The 17989-nt window shown below is 39.9% G+C and overlaps 2 protein-coding genes across 3 annotated transcripts; one reads left to right on the top strand and one right to left on the bottom strand.

Moving 5' to 3' along the window:
• Positions 1-5: 5 nt before the first annotated feature.
• dars2 (aspartyl-tRNA synthetase 2, mitochondrial) lies at positions 6-9914 on the bottom strand. 2 transcript variants are annotated; one of them, XM_073492147.1, is made up of 18 exons: positions 9760-9914; positions 9397-9574; positions 9210-9309; positions 8312-8378; positions 7981-8082; positions 7316-7411; positions 7093-7216; positions 6783-6829; positions 6360-6466; positions 4511-4580; positions 3975-4154; positions 3702-3809; positions 3465-3527; positions 2399-2551; positions 1849-2067; positions 1631-1741; positions 1460-1535; positions 6-788 (listed from the first exon to the last, which is right to left on the bottom strand). In XM_073492147.1, the coding sequence occupies exons 2-18, from the start codon at positions 9569-9571 to the stop codon at positions 598-600; spliced, it is 1989 nt and encodes a 662-aa protein (XP_073348248.1). In that variant the 5' UTR covers positions 9572-9574; positions 9760-9914; the 3' UTR covers positions 6-597. The 2 variants fall into 2 exon arrangements, with proteins under 2 accessions (XP_073348248.1, XP_073348247.1); XM_073492146.1 differs by having other exon boundaries at positions 9397-9914.
• Positions 9915-12401: 2487 nt separating this feature from the next.
• cryz (crystallin, zeta (quinone reductase)) lies at positions 12402-17621 on the top strand. Its single transcript, XM_073491873.1, has 8 exons — positions 12402-12549; positions 13491-13643; positions 14091-14254; positions 15502-15553; positions 15661-15810; positions 15979-16080; positions 16361-16456; positions 16771-17621. The coding sequence occupies exons 1-8, from the start codon at positions 12442-12444 to the stop codon at positions 16930-16932; spliced, it is 987 nt and encodes a 328-aa protein (XP_073347974.1). The 5' UTR covers positions 12402-12441; the 3' UTR covers positions 16933-17621.
• Positions 17622-17989: the final 368 nt, after the last annotated feature.

Genomic DNA, 17989 nt, shown 5'->3' with positions numbered 1-17989 from the left:
CAAGATTTCTTTTACTTTTTTATATCAAGGTTGAACACAGTTTAAAACAACATTTAGAACATTATATAACACAAACCAGTACAAGATAAGCAGCTCTTTAGAGTCAGTAGAGTCCGTTAAATGAGTTTCATTCCCAATTGAGAAAATTGTTCATCCTCAATCATTTGCAGATTTGTTTCTATAAGAGGATTATTTGAAGCATTGCTCTGGGAGGAACCAGAATCATAACAGAGATTCAGTATCTATAAACCTTAAGTGTTGTTTGTCATCAGTGAGTCTTTTCTTCTTTGTTGAAACAGCCAGTGTTTAAGATTTCCATACTAAAGGCATGTTCCTTTTTCTCTTTCATTCAAAGTTCCCGTTCTAAGATGCAGCCACAACATCTCCTCCTCCACATTTTCTCTCCTCCTCCTCCTCATATCTGTTGCCAGTTGGCAGACATCTTTATATGCTTCAGTCTCTACACCGCCCGTTGATCGTCTGCTCATCTCCGTCTCCTCGTCCTCACACTCTTCCCTCTGTTGTGTGGGTTACAGAGACCTGGGAAAACTTCACTCCTCCCTCTGATGCCTGTTAATTGCTTCTGCCTTTGCCTCTTTACTTCCCCTCTTCATGTCCTCCACACTCTGCTGGCCATTTAACAGAGATATGGTAAGACTTCAGCTCCTCCTCAGACACCAGGCTGGGGGCACAGCTCATGAGGTCGTTGCCCCGGGAGGACTTGGGGAAGGCAATGACGTCACGGATGCTGGGCGCTCCAACCATGATGGAGACCAGCCGGTCCAAACCTAGAAGAGGATGGAGGAGTCATTAGATGACTTTATCACCATTTTCACCTTTTAGATCCTGAATTGTTTTTTGTTTTAGTAGTGAGTATTACACATATCATGTAGTTTTTTGTATGCTTTGCTTAATGCAACACTGTCACTTTAAACCTGATATCAAATTCCAGTTTTCCATATCTACTGTAAGTTGCAGTATACCCATATTGGATGTCACACAACCTCTGTGTGTTAAGCTAGCAAGCTCCTCAACTGCTACCATATTTAGCCAGTTAGCAAATGTTGGCTTGTGTGACAACAATGTCAAAGTCACTTCGAATCAACTATCTAGCTGCTCACAACTCTGTTAAGTTTAAAAAAAAAATGTCTTTCTCTGAGGTCCCTGCATGGAGCTAGCTTACAGTGCTAACACTGGTGCTTCATTTTGATGCTGAATAATAATGGTCTGTAAAACTGGGAGCTGAAACCTGCTGAAGCAGCGGTGAACTGTGTTTGGACTGACAGTCCACCTGCAGCTGAGTGGAGGAGCGGTCTGGTTCCTGACTACAGCTTTGTAGACCTTGTGGGATAACACATTTGCTAAGGTGATCACCCCCATTAAAAAAATAAATGTGTAAAAACTGACCTGTATGTTTCTTTATTGATAGCTAAAGCATACTGAGCAGAGTTAACCTCACCGAGAGCAATGCCTCCATGTGGTGGTGCACCTGAGTCTAGCGCCTCCAGCAGGTGAGAGAGAAGATTGGGATCCTCCTGCAGAACACATATCAAGAACAGTTACGACTGGTAATTGATTCAATCCATTTCCAAATGTAGGCTGCACACTGGCAAAATAAACAGTGACTGACCTTGAGGATATTCTTTAAAACATGAAGCTGTTCTGAGGCCTTGTGGATGCGGATGGAGCCTCCTCCAATCTCACAACCATTCAACACCAGGTCATAGTGCTGACCACGTACCTGGGAATGATGGAACACTTAAGGATCTCACATGATGTACGATTATTTCTAAATATCCAAAAAATGAATAAAAAAAGGAGAGATTTTGAGCAAATTTATGCAACTACCTTGTGTGGCTCTGTGTATAACAACTGTGTGTCCTCTGGCAGAGGAGCAGTAAATGGATGATGGGCAGACTCCAGCTGCCCCGGCTCCTGTTCACTGGGCAAGAACAGAGGGAAGTCCACAACCCACAGGAAGTGAAATGCTGAAGGGTTGCGGACTGAAATGCCATGAAACTCCAGGAGCTCTGCACACTGTAGGCGAAGATTACCCAGCAATGGGCGCTGAGAGCAAAGCATGGGTGTAGTAAAAGGGTAGGGTGGAGAGACAGAAGAAGAGAGTTTACATACGGTATATTCACATAATATTTTCACTTTCAACTTCAACTTCGGTTTATTTAACATGCATGTGATCCAGAAAGTCTTGGTACACTTAACAAGTCGGTGAAAACAGCAAAACTTAATGTTGTATGTATAAATGTATAAATACACTTAAACACACAAATACACAGGTAAACGTGTCAATGAGATGATGTTTGCTTTGCTTGCTATATTGGGCTACTTTTCCCTTCAATAGTCTAACCTAATCAAAGTTTTATGTGAGTGAGTCTCTTACCACAGTGTGGAGGGAACCGGCTGCCACCAGCAGCAGGTCTCCTGGTTTGGCTCCAGTCCTCTGCAGCAGCTCCTCTGTGGCTGAGACGGTGAGCAGCTTCTTCAGAGGAGACTTCAGTGTCCCGTCTTGTTTGACCAACACCACGCTGACCTCCTGGAGTCAAAGCATCCACACGAAGAAAAAAGGCACAATGAAAAAAATACTGCAAAACAATTCTGCATAAAATTCACTCTTGCAGTCAACCTCAGTGATGCTTCTAACGTGTTTGTGTGATATCGGACTGTTGAAATGTTGCATATAACCTTCATGTACAAGATGACTGAAGATGAACACATGGCTCTAAGGACTGCAATATCAGTTCGGTCCACTTTGGTCCAGACAGAAATATTTCAGTAACTACAGGGTGGATTTGCATAGACATTCCTTTTTCCCTGAAGATGTACCTTGTAATATCTGGTGCCACCATGAGGTTTACATTTGTATTTTGGGCTAAACTACTGGATGGACTGCTATGAAATTTGGCCCTTGCTCTCCCCATAATGAATCTAACAATGTTTGGTGATCCTCTGACTTCATTTAGTGCCACCATCACTACCACCACCACCATCATTGCATTTGGTTTTCGGCATTTGGTGCTGTTGTTTTGTTTGGTCACTGTCAGTAAATTCTACACATACACAATCAAGCAGATAAAAAGAGTTTTTGGGTGTTGAAGTCTTAATAAATGATACCTGAAGATGTTTAGTAACTTCGACAGATGCTTATTAAGTCATGAATATTCATTATTATATAGAAATATGTATGGTTTAAAGCCATATGTTCAGGCAATTTGACTTTGAAAGCTTCAGAATGTCTTCTTGTGAAGGACTACTACATTGGATTGCATTACTATTGGTTTATATAATCATACACACAAAAAACACAGCACGTACCAATTCCAATACAAATATATAGTACAAAACAACAAGAAACTGACATATCATGAAATGTTGACTTCATTTTACAGTTACAAGACAATACAAGACGTGAAAGTTAGGATAAAGATAAAGAGCAAAGACAGACCTACCTGGCCAAACCAAGTCTTAGCTGTTTGTTTCAGTTTTTCCAAATCTTTCCCAGTGAATACTGTCTGTAGTTAAACAGACAGAGAATCTTATTTGAGACAGACAGACAGCTCTGGAGGGGTTAACAAAGATTGAGGATGTCAAATGTCACTTATCAACCACAGTTTTGTTTGAATTAATATTAAGTTGTACATGATCATGTATGTTCAGTCTGTTATGATGGATTTCTTTGTTCTTACTGCTGCACTGGTGACATTGATGGCTTGAAGGGAGCCTTCTGGTTGACTGAGAGCTGATCTGAGGAAGTCAATGTCTGTGGATAGGAATAGCTCACTGAGGTCGATAAGCTGGACAGACAGACAGACAGATAAGAAGAAAGACAGAGATGATAACAAGACGATAACATGTTTTGCCTTTGCCTACAGTAATGATTCTGTAGTTTTGAGTCAACAGTTTGGGTCATAATCATTGTGCTGCTCCAGGTTTTCTTCCAGTAACCCACAATCACCCACCTTCATACTGAACCTGGTATCAGGCTTGTCCACACCATAGTCCCTCATGGCCTCTTCATATGTCATGGTTCGGAAAGGAACCTCAATGGGACCTTTCTCTGCAGGCCAGGAGTACTGTAACAAACCCTCCACCAAGGACATGATACCTGCCGCGTCCACAAAAGACATTTCTATGTCTACCTGGAGGAGATAATGAGAGGACAAAGATCAGGACTGTAGACCAACTAGTTAAATCTATGTAAACAGCAGGACAAAGGTGAACTGGTTAAAAACAAGACAAATCAAATAAATCAGCACCTAGGCCAAAGGAACAGAATATAAAATCATAAAATTACTTCATATTGAAAAATGGTCCAGACAAGTTCTGCTGTCTCTTCGGTACGTATTCTCATATAATCTTGTGCTTAGGATTTTTCTGATTTTCACCCATAGGTGAATGGGACAATGGGAACAAATATTTACCTACTGTCAGAAAAGTGGTTCAATTCTTTGAGCAGATTTGATTAATTCACCACTGATAACAACCTCTGTCTTACCTGGGTGAACTCGGGCTGCCGGTCTGGTTTGGAGCCTTCATCTCGGTAGCATCGGGCCATCTGGAAGTACCTGCAACAATGACAACAATGGACAAAGACAAAGGCTGATGACCATGACATGCTTCTTGGCTACTGGCTGAAGTGTGGTGAATAATCAACATAACATTGGACCTGTCTCAGGTAGGGGTTACGTACAGTCAGCTGCAGTGTGAACATATCCAAAGATGAAGGCTACATCCAAAATAACTCCTCACTCTGATCTGCCAGTCGTCTACATCTATTCTTTCTTCTGAATTTTAATGCATGATGGTAGTTAGCTCCTGGTTATTGACTGCCAGGGCCATATCTATTGGAAACCCTATCCGTTCTATGCATGTGTGAGGGGGTTGGGGATTGGTTAGTGTTAGAACAGATCAGGTTTCTGGTACTGACTCGGCACTGACAAAGACTATTAATTGTATTGTAAGTGGCTTAAAGTTATTTAATTACATTTACTCGAGTACTATAGTGCAAATTTGACGTATTCATTCTTGTACCTGAGTATTTACATTTATGCTACTTTATACTTTACTACATTTCAGAGTAAGAATTCACATACTAAATGTAGGTTAAACACAACAAGACACTAAAATGCTCACATTAAAATGCTGCTTACACATTCAAGCATCAATAATAACATGAATGGATCAACAGAAACCTCTGGTTCCAACCTCTTTTTATTCAGTGTCTTTGTTGTGGAAAATCTTTCATTGTTCAGTTTTGTGATAATTTAAGAGTCTGAATGATTAATCACTAAACTAATCTACAGATTAATCTTTAATGAAAAGAACTGTTACAGACCATATTATATCAATATAACGTGTATAAAGGAGTCATTCTGTATCATGAATACTTTTACTTTTGATACTTTTTTGATAAAAAGCACATTTTGCTGATAGTACTTCTGTACCTCTACTTACTGTAAGTGAGGACTTTCAGTTTTAAGAGTATTTTTTACACTGTGGTCGTAACACTTTTACTTAAAGTGACACTATTTCAATTTAAAAATGTAATTTACCTTTTTCCTCTTCAAAATAAAAAGTTGAATTTAGAAGCAATAAAACACAGTCGACCCTCAGTTTGAAGGAGAGACTGAACTTAAGATAATAAAGAACGTATGCTGTTTGTGGCTTCAGTGGGGTCTTAACATAGTCAGCTGCCTGATTGGTGCTGTGCATGTGCACCCCTAACAGATGAAAAAGAAGCGAGATGTCTCATGTTTATGTCCACTTAATGAGTATAAGTCCAATATTCACTCTCTTTTAGCTCCGATTTCCTCCTGAAGTAAAAATACCTGGCTCTTTAGTTACCAAATGCTCCACTATGTTTACAAGCTAATCTCTAACTGTGTCTGTCTGGGGGTCGGTGCTGAGCAGGTAGTGTACAGTGTTCTCTGAAAACAGCTGCCTGCTGTGGCTGAACACCACACTATGAGAGCAATCAAAGTGAACCAAAACAGTAACCTTGTGGAACAGACAGCTAAACACTGAAGATGAAACTGATAAGCTGATAATCACTACACTGTCACATTGTCATTTGATACGTTTTTTTAAGACTAGTTAGATGGAGTCCCAGAGGTTTGCACTGTATATTAGTGTGTGCAGATTTAACACCAACTCCTTAAACTCCTTTCACTTACAACAAAGACACACATTTATTAATGTGTGATGAGTTATATGAATGTTCGATCATCAAATACACACACAACACACACAGAATCAGGCACTGGTCTTCCTATAACAGTGTAACTGTCATGTCAGACCACTGATGTTAAAACATATACTATTCCTCTGCTCCAGCGTATCCCCACCTGTCTATACCAGCCACCATCAGGAGCTGTTTAAATTGCTGTGGACTCTGAGGTAGAGAGTAAAACCTGCCCGGCTCTCTGGTCGGAACCACAAACTCTTGAGCTCCCTGAAACACAAGAATGAACAAAGTCGTGGCACTATAATGTCTGTCCGTATAAAAAATAATAATTTTTGACTACTACATTAGAATCTTTCTTGGATAATATTAGATATCATATGTGTTCAGCCCAATTTAGGTCACCACCATTTTACAACAATGACATCAACTCTTACAGTGGGACCTTCAGAGTAAGACAGAGACTACATCTAGTGTGGTTGATTTGGTATATTTGACAATATTGTTCTCTCAAACTGGTAATTCAGCCCCTTGGAGATAAATTCTGTGTAAGATGAAATCATTCACAGATAAATGACCTTCTTACCCCTGGTGTTCTTTTAAACAAGGTAGGAGTTTCCACATCGACAAAACCTACAAAGACAAAAGAACAAAACAGAAACAGGTGAGATAAGTCACGCTTCATCAATACAGACCCTGATTCAAAATGTTTTCTGTACTGTTTGTGTCGTGTTTGCATGGTTTTCCTTAATTTCCTCTGACTCAACAGGGGCAGTATGCATGGAAGTGTGAATATGACAGTCTGTGTGTGATAGTTAAAGTGTTTCTCAGCTCAGGACAATCACCAGTCAGCCAGTCCTGCAAAAAATGAACTGAACAGAGAAATTAATCTGTACCGTGCACATTGCATAGGTATTCTCTCATCTTCATCACCAGCTGAGACCTCAGTCTGAGGTTCTTCTGCATCTGAGTTGACCTCAGGTCCAGGTAGCGATACTGCATCCGCAAAGTTTCAGATTTCTGTACAATCAAACAACAAAATGATTCAGAATTGTTAACAACAATATTATTTGCTTGAGCATTATGTAAGTATGTATGTAACATTACATTTCTTCTTACTCTGACAAAGTCTTTAATTTCAAAAGGCAACTTCTGGCACAGGTTGAAAACCTCCACACCCTCGGCCAGGACTTCTATTTCTCCTGTTGCATTCGCCTGTTGGTATGGACACAGCAGAATGAGAACATGGAGCACTGGAAATGACTACTGCAGGTGGTGATTTGAAACTGGGGAAACTTTGAAATTATCATAAGAATTCAACAATTAGAGCTTTCAAATAATTACAGATGTTTGCTGGTGAAATTGCTGACATTTGTTCCTCTGCTTATTCCCATATGGTCTAGTGGTTAGGATGCCTGCTTTTCACCCAGGCGGCCCAGGTTTGACTCCTGGTGTATGAACAGCACTTTTTCTTCCAAAGAATCAATGACATGTTGTATTTGATCTACAGCACTTTTAAATGTCTGCTTCTTTATAGGCAGGTTCAAAAGTGGGAATCATAACACTCTACAGCACTAGATGGGGGCCTAACTGACTCTGCTCACATAGGAATTGTTAAAAACAGTCCAATCAATCAGATCATGTTTTCTCTTCAGCACTTTCCAACATCTTTCTGGTTGAAAAACATGTTTTCTGTCAAGATGTGCAATGTTTTGCTACTGTTTTTGAGATAAGAATAAGAAGACTTTTTGACAGGCAGTCACAATCTAATATTACACACAAACCTTGTTCTCCTGTCCCACTGGTCGTCGTACGACTGTTCCTGTTACCTTGATGACGGACTCGACTGTGAGATTACACAGCACTGCTTTCAAATTACTGGCAGACTTAAAACAGAAAGAAATCTATTAAATTAAAATAAAACACAGCTGCTTAATTTACCATCTACTGTATCTTAACAAATAGAACTGAGGCACAGCCTTCAGTCCTTGTTTTCCTCATGTTTACTTTAGTGAATTCCCTCTCATCATTATTAAGACATATCACTATTGTCATTACTGTCTTTACTATTCGTTGTAATGGTTATTATAGTAGTTGATATGTCTTCATCCTTACCTCTTCCTGAGGAATTAGAATTTGTGTCAAGCCGCTGAAATCTCGCAGGATGACAAACAGGTCCTGCCTGTTGCAGACAGAGACAGTTCTATATGAGGCCCAATGGGAGCAAAACAACCAACTGTGGTAGTTCTGGAGCTCTGCTTCCCGAAAAACCAGACACAGTAAATGTTACTCCACATTTTCTCCTCTCATCACTTGTTGAATTGTGGCATTGAAGAGAGAAATAAAAGAGTTCACATGATGTGTAAATTAAATGTGATCTGGCAGCAACGGTCACATTTGAGCCCTGCTAGGCCCTGGGGATAGCAACGTCTATCAGTCTGTCAATCACTGTGATCCAGACTCAAATATCTCAACAACATCAGGTAGACTGCAATGTGATGTGATGTTTTACAGACATTCATGGTCCCCAGACACTTTGGTGACATCTCCTCTTGTGCCACCAACTAGCTGACATTCATGGCTTTTAAACTAAATGTCATTTGTCAATTACTTTGCTTTATGACCAAATACTTGCAAACTAATGAATTTCCCATCAGCCCCAGCTGTACTTTGTTTGTTGCTAAATAGCATGTGTAAGCTTGCTAACATGCTGAAATAATAAAGTACATGGTAAGTACTGTATTACACCTGCTTAACATCAGCATGTTAGCATCATTATTGGAAGCATATTAGCATGCTGATGTCAGCATTTAGCTCAAAGCACTGCTGTGTCTACATCCAACCTAACACAGTTATATGGCTGTAGACTCTAGTCTGGTAACTGTGACCTCTCATTGCTATCAGGAGACAACAGTGGTGGAAGTCAATATGTAACATAGCTTTAGATACTTACTTTGATATTTCAAATGTAATTATTGTTCTCAGTGTGTACACAGCAGTAAGAGTATCATACCTGAGGTATTGGACCCAGCCACACAAGGTGACTTTCTCTCCCAAATTGTGTAATGTCAGTTCACCACAGGTGTGACTCCTGAATGACAGACTGCTGGGACCTGGAAAACATACAGAATTAGGATTATGAATTATAAGCTAACATTCAGTCAGATGATCAATCAGAGAGCTGGTGACCTTCACAGTACCTGTGGTGGTGGAGTCAGAGTGGCAGAGTGTGTGTGAGCAGCTCAGGGGTCTGACTTGAGGCTTCCACAGAAGGCGTCTCTGACAGGAGCTCAGCACTGAGCTCTGGTAGCACACAGTGTGAGCTCTGAGTCCACTCAGCGCTCTCTGCAGCACATATCTGCTTCTTGATGCCATTTTCTGTCAACACAGTGAGACTGATGTAACTTTATGTCTTCATGTGCACTCTCTGTCTCTCGCTGTTTGAATGGAGCACATGGGAGCTCCTCTGACACGGAGAACACTAATATAAACAGTGTGTAGGTGACAGCATCATTCACCATCAGAGGGCTGACACACACACAGACACTGTGTTGATCACAGACCTTCCTCTCTTCCTACTTCCGCCTTGTCCTCGTCCTGAGCGGCTAACAGCACTCTCTGCTCATGTGGATGGACCCACTGTTACATTACATCAAGTCAACGCTGGTCAAGACGTGCACAAGTCCATTGCGTCGGGCAGAAGACGACGATACGTAAGCGGATGTTACGTCAGGTTGTCTTCAGGCCAAAGTACTCGATCTGCAACACAATCGATTTAAATCGACAATCAGTTGACAGGTTTCTGTGCACATGTTTACTGTTGATGTAACAGTCACCATGTCTAGATAACCATGACAACCGAAAAAAGGAGATTATACGAATGAATAAGAATTAATGAGTGAATAAAAAATATTTACTGAGTTTTGTAATTACATTCAAATCAGTGAAACATAAAAGAAAAAAAAGTTCATATCATTCGCTAGAGTATACAGTTGTGTTGAAGATGAGTGATGTAGAGCGTTTTTGAGAACGCACAGAAGTTTGATTGTGTCTTATATTCAAGTTTACATTCAGCTACTTCAAGTAGCCTCTACAAGCCTATTCATTTAGCTGCAGAGCAAACAATAGAGCAGGAGGCATGGAAAAATATATAAAATAACGATCATCAAATACATTTGACATATAGATTCAGATACTTCGGGGGGGATTATTTAAAATGTTAGTATCTGTTTTTTTTTTATCTTAGTTATCTCAAATTGAAGGGTAATCTGTATATTTATTTAGAGATGTTCATGTCCACTATTTGTGCTGTTCTGGTTATTGAAAGTGACTTAGCACTCACTCTGCAACTTTTGGAATAAACCAATACAATGAGGAAAGGGATACGTTTGAATCATGTGAAATTAATTACATATTGTAAAAAATCATTTTAGTTATAAAGCAAAAATAGAAAGTATAATTATAACAAAATCCCAAGAGACGTAGACATGTTTGATTTGAAAGCTGCTGTAACTGATGATTATGTTTCAAACAAGGCGAATAGTAAACTCTGGTCCAGCAGGTGGCGCTGATTCGCTGTAGCCGTTAAAGAGCAGTAGATGGACAGTACAGGGGACACAAGACCGCTGAGAACCATCATTCACTCAGACTCGAGCTCATCGTTGACCAGTTTAAAGTCAATCAGACATTTTAATAGAGATACGGCAAACACAATACACAATTTAAATGGTGTTCCTGGCAGTGATATCTTTATGGATACCAGCTGAAATGAGATGACAGATAAGATTGCAAAGAATGCTACAAAAAGACATAACAGTGATTTAACAGAAGCTTCAACAAGACAGAAATAAAGAGTGTTATCAAACAGAGATGGAAGGAAAGGTGGCAAAAACAAACTCCTGAATGACAGCTGACTGCTGGGACCTGGAGAAGATACACAATTAAGATTATGGCCGGATGATAACTGGAATTGTAGTAATTGTGCGTTTAGGGCTGCAACTATTATTTTTATTATCTATTAATTTGATGACTTAATTGTTTGGTCTATAGAATAAAAAAAGTGTAAAATGCTCATCACAATAACCCAGAGCTCAAAGTTATGTTTTAAAATGACTTCTTTTGTCCAAACAACAGTTCAAATTCAAAGACTCTTCATTTACTGTCATAAATGACAAAGAAAAGCAGTGGATCTTCACATTTCAGAGGCTGGAATGAAATGTTTGACATTTTTGCTCAACAAATGACTGAAAAGGGATTATCAATATTGTTACTACTACTAATACTAATTTTCTTTCAGCCGACTAATCGATTGATAGACTAATTGTTGCAGCTCTAAAGGTGTTATCTCCTACAAATGTCCATTGTCCAAATGAATTATTCTAAGCAAGCTGAGATGCCGGCAAGTTATAAAATAACAAAGTTAGCTGTTGAAGTTTTGTGTAACACAAATCATTTCTTTAAACACAGGTTTGAATATTTCATGTGACTTTGCCTGCATTTATTATATCTCAATATATATGGAGATGAAAAAACACTGTTCTAATCTAGTGTCATAATGATTTCAGCCTTATCAGACAGCTTTAGTTTCACTCCATCACACTTTAGAAAACTTTTAGAAGTAAAAGTCAGGACTTCCTGTGACAACCATTGTTAATGTGATTAGTAACACAGTGGGAAGGAAGTAGTAGGAGGAATAAGGTGTACAGGAAGGAACAGGAAAGATGAGCCCGTCATATTCAGACTTAGACTTGGACACACTGGACTGAACAGTTCAATATACAAAATAGATAGTGAAATAGTGATTACTGTGGCCAAGCAGAAACAGCAGAGCATGTAGTGGTGCACTTTCTGACACATGAGGAGGAGAGAAGGCAAACGACTCAAAGCCTCAGGAAAACAAAAGTACACTTTAACCTCATAGACTCTACAACAGAACTCAAGAAGTGAGTGTTATCAGATCCTTCAGTGCCTCAGAGTAACCAACAGAACTGAGAGAATATAGGTTTCCTTTTCTTTCTTTCTTTCTTTCTTTCTTTCTTTCTTTCTTTCTTTCTTTCTTTCTTTCTTTCTTTCTTTCTTTTTAATATTACACATACCAGACCTTCTGATTCACACTCCAACCCAGTAGGTGGCGGTAATGCGCCAGTTCGTTGTTTGCCAACCGCCTATAAAGCGCGAAAAAGAAGTGAGAGCAGCAGTGTTGATTAGTGTGGCTCTGTATCTGAGACAGGTCGTGAGACTTTAACATGTCGGGCAGCAGGCTGATGAGAGCCATCAGAGTAGGTGAGTTTGGAGGACCGTCAGTACTCAGACTGTGCTCAGATGTGACTGTCCCGCAGCCTGGACACAGACAGGTGAGACAGACAGTCCACACTCTAATGTACAAGAGAGTGGGACGTCATTTAAAGTCGATGAAGTTGATCGCACACTGAACACCAACACCAGCTGTCACTTTACATGTACAATCATGCTTAACTTTAAAGCTGAGCAAGTTTGCTGCAGAACTTCCGGGTGTCAGTGGTCACGTGCTGTAGGCTACATGAACAGTGCGTCACTTGTTAACCTTGACAAACAGCCACGTGCATCTGTATGAATACACTTTAAAGTCAGAGGTTTACATTTGTCTTTGGATGCATAGCCCACAAAATGACTACACAGCCAGCTGAGTGCATGTCAGGAGCAAGAAAAAGCAACAAATACAGCACATCATTTATAAGGATTATAAAAATGAGCAATTGAACTTAATAAAAATGTTTTCAGTTGTGCTCAGCTCTAGGCTGTGTTTTTTGTTTGTTTGTTTAATCCCTTATCAATCAATCTTTATAGCGCCAATTCATAACAAAAGTCATCTCATGACACTTCCCAAATTGAGCAGGTCTATACAGGACCATACTCCTTGATGGATGTATTTACAGAGACCCAACATTCCGCCCATGAGCAAGCACTTAGTGACAGTGGAGAGAAAAAACTGCCTTTTAACAAGCAGAAACCTCGAGCAGAACCAGACTCAACGGTGGGCAGCCACCTCGGGCTAAGAGAGGGTGAGGGAGAGAGAGGAAACAGTGGGACGGGTACAGAAACCATAACAGTGATAACAGCTTTAATAATTGAGATATGAATGACAAATCCTATCAGAGATAACTCCCAGATTCCTTACTGTGGTGGTGGAGGCCAGAGTAATGTCATCCAGAGTATCTCCATCTTATATCCCCATAAAATCTTTTACATATGTATGCGTCTGTAGGTTATTACATGATAGCTTTCAAAGCGGTTTCTACGTCTCTCTCTGTTGTAGGTGTTGATACGTGTCCATGCCTGTGGAGTGAACCCTGTGGAAACCTACATCCGGGCTGGTACATATGCCCGTAAGCCCACCCTGCCATACACACCAGGCACAGACGTAGCTGGAGTGGTGGAAACTATTGGAGAGGGAGTCACTGCAGTAAAGGTCAGACTAATAAACACTGGGTTTCATGCTGCTGAGAGACCAAACACATTACAGTTGATTGTAATGGTTTCAGTTACTCTTGGATCGGATGAATGGTCTTACTTAAGTTTTGAAACTACGGCTCCAGTAATGCTGGGGATGTAATGTTGTGTCTGAGAGACCGAATAGTGAGTTATGCTATGGGCTATGAGACTTGCTTTTGAAGCCTATATTTACTTTACATTTTGGTACATAGGCACAATTAAAAGTATGTTGAATTAGGTGTTTGCACATGGATGTACCAACAACTGGATCACTGGATTAATTTGATACTAAAGAAACTTAAAAATATGATAACCCTAACCCAAGGGAACGACGGCAGAAACTGCCTTGTGAAGTAAACTAGTGGAGACTTCTGTATGTTAGTAACTGATTCAATGTGTAAGTAATTCTGTGTGTGTTTTCCAGGCAGGTGACCGTGTGTTCACCACAGCCACAGTCAGTGGCGGTTATGCAGAGTACACTGTAGCAGCTGATGACTGTGTCCACAAACTACCCGACGCCTTAGACTACACCCAGGGTGCAGCATTAGGGATCCCCTACTTCACTGCCTACAGAGCTTTGGTTCACAAGTAAGGTCCCAACACTGCCACAGTTTGGTTAAACCACCATGTTGGTGGAGAAGGTGTCACAGGTCTGAATCTGGGTCAGAGACTGCATTCTTTTATTTGCACCTTTTTTAGATGTACAGTCGCGGTCAAAAGTTTACATACACGTAAAGAAAATGTATATCGTTGCAGTCTTCACTTCCAATGATTTCTACAGCTCTTATTTTTCTGTGATGGAACGAGAGGAACACATACAACATTGTCACAAAAATATTCATAAAGTTTGGTTCAAATCTGAATTTAGTATAGGTCCTCTGAAAATGTCATCTCAAAAATATACATACAGTAATTTGAACAATAAATTTGGTGATCATAGAAAGTTGTGTGAATCAAATGTTATTTGTAGCATCTTAACTTCTTCTAATCTACACATCAGATTACATTTCCATGTGTTAGTTTTGTACAATCACCCACTCCAGCAAAAGTCCATTAAAAGTTACTCTGTAATGAATTAAACTGTTTAATTAAATTAAATTAAACCAATCTTCCTCAGGGGTGGACCTTTGGGTTCTAATCAAGAGGTAAAGTATTTCATTCTCACCCTGAAAACCAAACACTTCTGCACCACCTTCTTAAAGCCCCAATCCACTGTGTTCCCAAGGAAGACTCTAGAGTAGCATAGCTAGCTAGTCTAGATTTAGTGTAAAAAAGCAAAGTGACAAGAACAAGCAGAATCCATTCAGCTAGCTCTTAGAGGCAGACATACAATTGTTCTTGAAACATAATAGTAGCAAGTGACAATTTTCTACTAAAAAGATGTAAACATTGGAAGATCCCGACTCAGTTTGTTTAAATGAGACTGCTGAAGCCTCTCATTATTTCCAGCTCAACTTAAGAATGCATTTTTTCCAGGAGGACTGGGGAAAATTATCCCACATCACTTACTTTACTCACTTTGGGAAGGGATTTCTTTAAGCGCAGTATGGACAGCAGGGACAATCACAGAAAAAAAAAACTTTTTCAAAGGGTATTTAGGGAATTACTGAACCTTTTTTATGAAAAAAAAAAAATTTGTAAAAGCTCTCTGGGCTTAGAAGGGAAGTCATGAAGTATTCAGAGACCGACTAACACATTTTTGGTTTCAATGTTTTCATGAGATTTTGTTTAGAATAAGGAAAATATAAAACAACAAACACAAGACTTAACTTCAAGCATGCCAGATAACCATAGATGTTATGACTAAATTGTGTTTTAACTGATGTGTGTTGCAGAGCCCACATCAAAGCTGGAGAGACCGTCCTCATCCATGGAGCCAGTGGAGGGGTGCACTTCTTTTTTTTTTCCTTTTTCTGTCTTTCTTCTTTATTTGTAATTACATTAAAAATGTAATGGCACCCACATCTGCATCTCATGTGTCTGTGTATGTTTAGGTTGGTGTGGCAGCGTGCCAGTTATCCCGTGCTCTGGGTCTCAAAGTGTTGGGGACGGCAGGGACACCAGAGGGAATGAAACTGGTTCTCCAAAATGGAGCTCACCTGGCTTTTAATCACAGAGAAAAGGACTACACAGACAAAATCATGGTATACACACACGTTCCCACACACATGCCACAGGAGCAGCAGGTGGAAAGGAAGTCCTGGATGACACTCACCAAGAATTTAAACATCTTTATTCCTTCATTCTTATTTCTGGTTTTAGATGTGGTTACAAAGACATGGGCTGTGTCAATGTGTGTATGTGTTTTCCAGGAAGCCACAGAGGGCAAAGGCATAGATGTGATAGTGGAGATGCTGTCAAATGTCAACCTCAGTAAAGACCTCCAGATGTTGGCTTATGGAGGACGTGTTGCGGTCAGTAAGACCTTTAACGTTAAAATGCTTTGTGAATTAATTCAAGACAATAAACAACTGTTTTTAACTTCTGAATATAATATAATATAATATGGCCCCAGAGTTCTATTGCTCTGTAGTGCAATAACCAATCACTGCGCTGTACTACTAACTAACAATATTACACTTGGTCACTTAAATTGTTACTTTAAAGCTTATAGTTCCATGCAGTAGTTTTTCCCAGTGTAGCTAATACCTGGAGACTTTAATATACTCCTCCTTCATCTGTCTTTCTTTGTAGATCGTTGGCTGTAGAGGCTCTATAGAGATCAACCCCAGAGACATCATGGCTAAAGAGAGCAGCATCGTGGGAGTGGTCCTCTTCTTCAGTGCACCGGTACAAACATAAGCCATGTTTTACATTCACATAGTGTTTAGATTCTTCTTATTTTTAAAAGCCTTCACAGTCTTGATGATACACATGCGACCACTTCATGCACCAAAGCTCTGTGTGACTGAGAAGAATTAGGGTTGTGTTGGTTGTTCCATGTATCGCCTGAAGAAAGACCCTGCCAATGCTCACAGTAATCACATCATAAACAACAATAATTAGGAGCAAAAAACTTTTGACATGGAGCCAAGAAAAACAAATCATGATACAATGTTCCAGTTATTTAAAATAAATGCACATCTCTTGCTGTCTTCTCTCAGGAGGAGCAGAAGGAGTGTGCAGCACTGCTCTACGCAGGGATGGAATCTGGTTGGCTAAAACCAGTCGTCGGTTCCCAGTTCCCACTCGACAAGGCTGCCCAGGCCCACCATGACATCATTGAGTGTCCTGGAGCAGCTGGGAAGATGGTTCTGACCATGTGAAGATGTGATCATATCACAGGTCAAAGGTCATCATGTAGGACAATCAAAACAATGGTTAACATGGACACATTAGGCTGAAATGATTACTGAAAATGATCTTAAATATTTTCGCTGTAGTGAATGAAGGCATAAAAAACATAAAACTCAAGCTGCATTGCCCCCCGGGGGACAAATAAAGTATTTTGAATTGAATTAATTGATCTTTTTGGCCAATTTAGGGGCAGCAGAACATTCTTATAAAGTTGGTATGTCGGAAGAATAAAACTGCTTATTACGGAGCAACATGAGCATTTACCTAAAGTTATGTTTCGGGCCACTTCATGAATGTAAGTCATATGTTCCCTCTCTTTTTAGCTCTGTTTTGGTCTTCAGCAACTCCAAAATCTGGCATTTATCTGCTAAATGCAATGCAAATGCCTCTGATATTCAACCAGGTATTCACTCACCAGAGACTCACGTTCTCTCTCTTCGTTTTCCCTTCACCTCTCTGTCAGGTTAGGTTCATGAAGTAAAGTACATTTCCCCTCCAGCTCCAGTCAGCGACCAACATTACAGTACATAAACCCCAGACAATGGGGGTTTAAATAAAATATGGGGGTTTAAATAAAATAATATAAAAGCAAAATAATTGAATACATTTTTATTAGCTGTAAATTATGAATGAAAATAAAACATTCATATAAAATGTATGTTTTGATGTTTTTTTTTCTGTGGCAGTCCTATTAAACTATAATGACATTTAGGGCTAAAGAGATAGAGTGAAGGAATATAGTTAATGGCTCGTTTCTGACTCAGGAAACTGAGTCAGAAACGACATCTGTGCCTCTCAGGTGACAGCTGGCTCTACTGAGCATGCTCCATGGAGGGCCAGGTAACATAAGCTAGACACACATTTACACAGTACCTGCTACAGTTCTATAGCAACCAGTAAATGATGCAGCTCCGACCAACAGTAAGCAGTAAGCTACAGATCATTCTTGTGGAATAATTTCTGAGTGGAGCGTACCAATCGTCTGCAGGGGTGGGCCTTTGGGTTCTGTTCAAGAGGTAAGCAGTT

The sequence above is a fragment of the Pagrus major genome, chromosome 21, assembly GCF_040436345.1.
Source record: "Pagrus major chromosome 21, Pma_NU_1.0".
Classification (NCBI taxonomy): domain Eukaryota; kingdom Metazoa; phylum Chordata; class Actinopteri; order Spariformes; family Sparidae; genus Pagrus; species Pagrus major.
This window is presented reverse-complemented; position numbering and strand designations above follow the sequence as displayed.